A 3,316-nucleotide genomic window follows, 5' to 3' on the forward strand; every position below is an offset into this window, starting at 1 on the left:
AACGGGACAGAATAAGACAGAACGGGACAGGATAAGACAGAACTAGACAGGACGGGTCCCAATACTCACAGGAACATTCTTACTGGACCCTTGTTTCCAGGGTTTGGAACATCTATCTGAAATGTATTATGTAAATTATAATAGCATGATTTCATACGCACACACAGCTCACAATGCCCACTTTAAGGTGAGGAGACTGTGGGCTGCTGCACTGCCCACCAATCCTACATCTCAAGTCATTATTTTAAATCAAGATAAATACAATACATGTTGGGGGGTGGTTTAAATGGTTTTCTGTGTTCTGAGAATTAATGCCCTCTCACACCTATTGGTCTGACCTGTGTTAAAAGTACTATTTGAAATCTTTCAAATGCTTTGGGTGTTTGCTCTAGCCAGATGGGTAGGGTTTGCAGTTTTGAGACAGTTCTATTGGTCTATTAAGCAAGGCAAGCCCAATCAAGCACATATAGTATATTTGAAATGATTTCAAATAGTATTTAAACACAGCATCATGCTAACTGTGCAGTGAGAAGCGTACAACTAACTTGGAGAACACTGATTGACATTAATAAAATACAGTCTGGCTGTGATGAGGTTCGGTTCCAATACCCACATACAGTACTAGTGTAACGGATGTGAAACGGCTAGCTTAGTTAGCGGTGCGCGCTAAATAGCGTTTCAATCGGTGACGTCACTTGCTCTGAGACCTTGAAGTAGTGGTTCCCCTTGCTCTGCAAGGGCTGCGGCTTTTGTGGAGCGATGGGTAACGATGCTTCGAGGGTGACTGTTGTTGATGTGTGCAGAGGGTCCCTGGTTCGCGCCTGTGTATGGACGAGGGGACGGTCTAAAGTTATACTGTTACACTAGCACACTACTAAGAGTGTAACAAGGTATTGGACATATGTTCTAAGTGCAATATTAGTGTGGACATTGGAACATAGCCTGAAAGACTCCAGTTTTAACTCTTGACAGTTTCAAGTGACAGTGCAGGGGGCAGGTTTTCCGGGGACCTATGTGAGACTTCTCCTCCTCTTCCCTCTGTCCCGTTATCAACAATCTGAACTTTCCGTCTGATTCCAGGGAATGGTAATGGTTTTCTAAATGTTCTGATGGGATCAGATGGAGCCGAACGGAGTAGGAATGAAAAGGTTGGTGAGGATTTCAGGAGCGGAGCCGCCTAGCTGTCACCTTTCCCAATAGCCACGCCTCTCAGTCCTGTCCAACGCAATGCTAATCCAATCAGTAGGCTGGGAGTAGGAGTAGAAAGATGAGAAGGACAAGAGGAGAAGAAAGAAAGGAGGAAGAGGAGGTTGAGAAGGAGCGTTCAGCTTCATCCAGCTCAGAAGAGAACTGTCGGCTGTCTGTTCAGAAGTGCAAATAGTTCTACAACAGTTATACAATGTCATCAGCTCTGACAGGGAAGTCCCCAACTCAAACATTCATCTGCCCTTTCAAACAAACGTCTTGGCCGTTTGTTTGAAAGGAGTTTTCTTTTTGTAGTTATCTTTTTCTCCTCCTAGGGCCCTGTATAAAGTCTCGGTGAGTTAGTTGCATGGTTGGTCCAGTAAGTATAGCAGAGGAAGAGTAGGATGCCTCCCAGGCAACATCAGCTCCCCAGGTAGCATGAAGCGTCAGGTGATCAGCTTATAAAGACTGTACTGCACATATTGATTTGAGATATTGTCGATTGTTGTGATCGATTCGATCCATGTCTATCCCTGATGATCATTAAGGAAGTGAGGGGAGCCCAGCCCCCTGTCTGTCTGTCTATCTGAGGTGGATGAAGGAGAAGGAAACGGGCTTGGTTGGATCCATAGATATCCATAGAACACGATAGTTCACCACATATGTTTGTCTGTCTGTCCTTGTGTGTGGCCAGGTTTGAATACCCCACCCCTCTCTCTAAAAGGTGGACATGCTTACTCCCACTCATTTTTAAAAGCTTCCTTCATTCCTTCCCTTTAAATCCATGACGAACGAGAGAACGAGGGGTAGAGAATTTAACTGCAGACAGGGGGTGGTGTAGTGAGACCAGGGGGCAGAGATCATGATTCAGGGGTCAGAGGTCAGGGGTGAAGGGTCACAAGGCCACAGCAGTGCAGGGGTGTTTGAGTTTGCAAGGCAGCACCCCTCTGTTGAGCTGGTAGAACTCCACAAGGTGGATCAGGTCTGTGAACTTGGTGGAGCCGTCGTCCAGACTGAAGGACGTCTGACCTTCCTCCTCACACTGTGAGAGAGAGGAGACAAGTTAGCTATTATACACATACAATACAGTTGAGAAGGAGGGGAGGAGATAGGATGCGAGGACAACTTGAGACCGAGCAAAAATGGATGAAAAATGGATGAACAGATTAGATGAGTTGAAAGAATAAATAACTGACCGGTAGGATCTGGAAGTGTCTGATCTTCTGGTGGTGGCACAGGGTCAGGACAAACGCCTTGGGGTTACTCTGACAGTCTCTCAGCAGGAACAACCTGAAAAACACACACAAACACACATCCAAAACAGTGTCAATTATGTGTGTACTAGGGTGGATGGATGGACAGATGGATGTACGACGGACAGAAGGCTGGATGGATAATACAGCTTCTAAGTCTTACCCGTCTACTTGTCCTTGTTGCATGATCATCTTGTGGGACTCTTCTCTCCTGATGCGACCACGGAACCATAGCTGTGTGCTGTGGATCACTGAAAGACACAGCAAGATGAGGTAAAGGTAAAGTAGAAGGCATTTTTTAGGTAAGAATGTCTAAACCCTACTCATGTCCAGTTTTCGACAGGCAGAGATACATACGGATAAGGAGTAGAATAGGAACTGCTCCTTTTCCCAATGACAAAGGTTCATAAAGATGTCGAGATTCAGATATGTCGTCCTGATCTACATTGCCCCAATGAATCAGCACAATGTACTTTTGAGTATACATTGGCAGCATCTTGGAGCATAAATTGGGATCATGTATACTGTTCTAATGACGATACAAAAAAAAAGAGTAATAGAGAGCAATGTACAATAAGGTGAACTTAGCAAATGATACATTTGTGGTGCATGGGGGCCGGCATTTTTATGCACCTCCGCTATTGCGTAACAATAAACTAAATTACTAAGCATTTACGAAGTTACTCTGTTGTTACTAGTGTAATTATTACAGTGTTACTACCTAGATCGTGTAACGTGTAGGGTACCTGAGCTGAGAGAAGAGGGCTGGAGGGGGCTGGGGCTGCCAAGAGCCTTCATACGCTGACCCCGTTTCTGACGGCAGGGAAGATAACAAAGAAACAAAACATTTTAGATTGAAAGTGACAGAATTACACCTT

General features: G+C 44.9%; 1 protein-coding gene across 1 annotated transcript in view; it reads right to left on the reverse strand.

Moving 5' to 3' along the window:
- Window positions 1-744: 744 nt before the first annotated feature.
- LOC124042742 (growth factor receptor-bound protein 10-like) overlaps window positions 745-3,316 on the reverse strand; it is a 14,404-nt gene continuing 11,832 nt past the window's right edge. The window contains exons 10-13 of the mRNA XM_046360845.1: window positions 3,185-3,251; window positions 2,602-2,689; window positions 2,382-2,475; window positions 745-2,227 (exon numbers count right to left, since the gene is read on the reverse strand). Coding sequence (XP_046216801.1) covers window positions 2,081-2,227; window positions 2,382-2,475; window positions 2,602-2,689; window positions 3,185-3,251 — 396 coding nt within the window. The 3' untranslated portion in view covers window positions 745-2,080. The remainder of the gene's footprint in view (window positions 2,228-2,381; window positions 2,476-2,601; window positions 2,690-3,184; window positions 3,252-3,316) is intronic.

This window comes from Oncorhynchus gorbuscha, linkage group LG09, assembly GCF_021184085.1.
Source record: "Oncorhynchus gorbuscha isolate QuinsamMale2020 ecotype Even-year linkage group LG09, OgorEven_v1.0, whole genome shotgun sequence".
Taxonomy (NCBI): domain Eukaryota; kingdom Metazoa; phylum Chordata; class Actinopteri; order Salmoniformes; family Salmonidae; genus Oncorhynchus; species Oncorhynchus gorbuscha.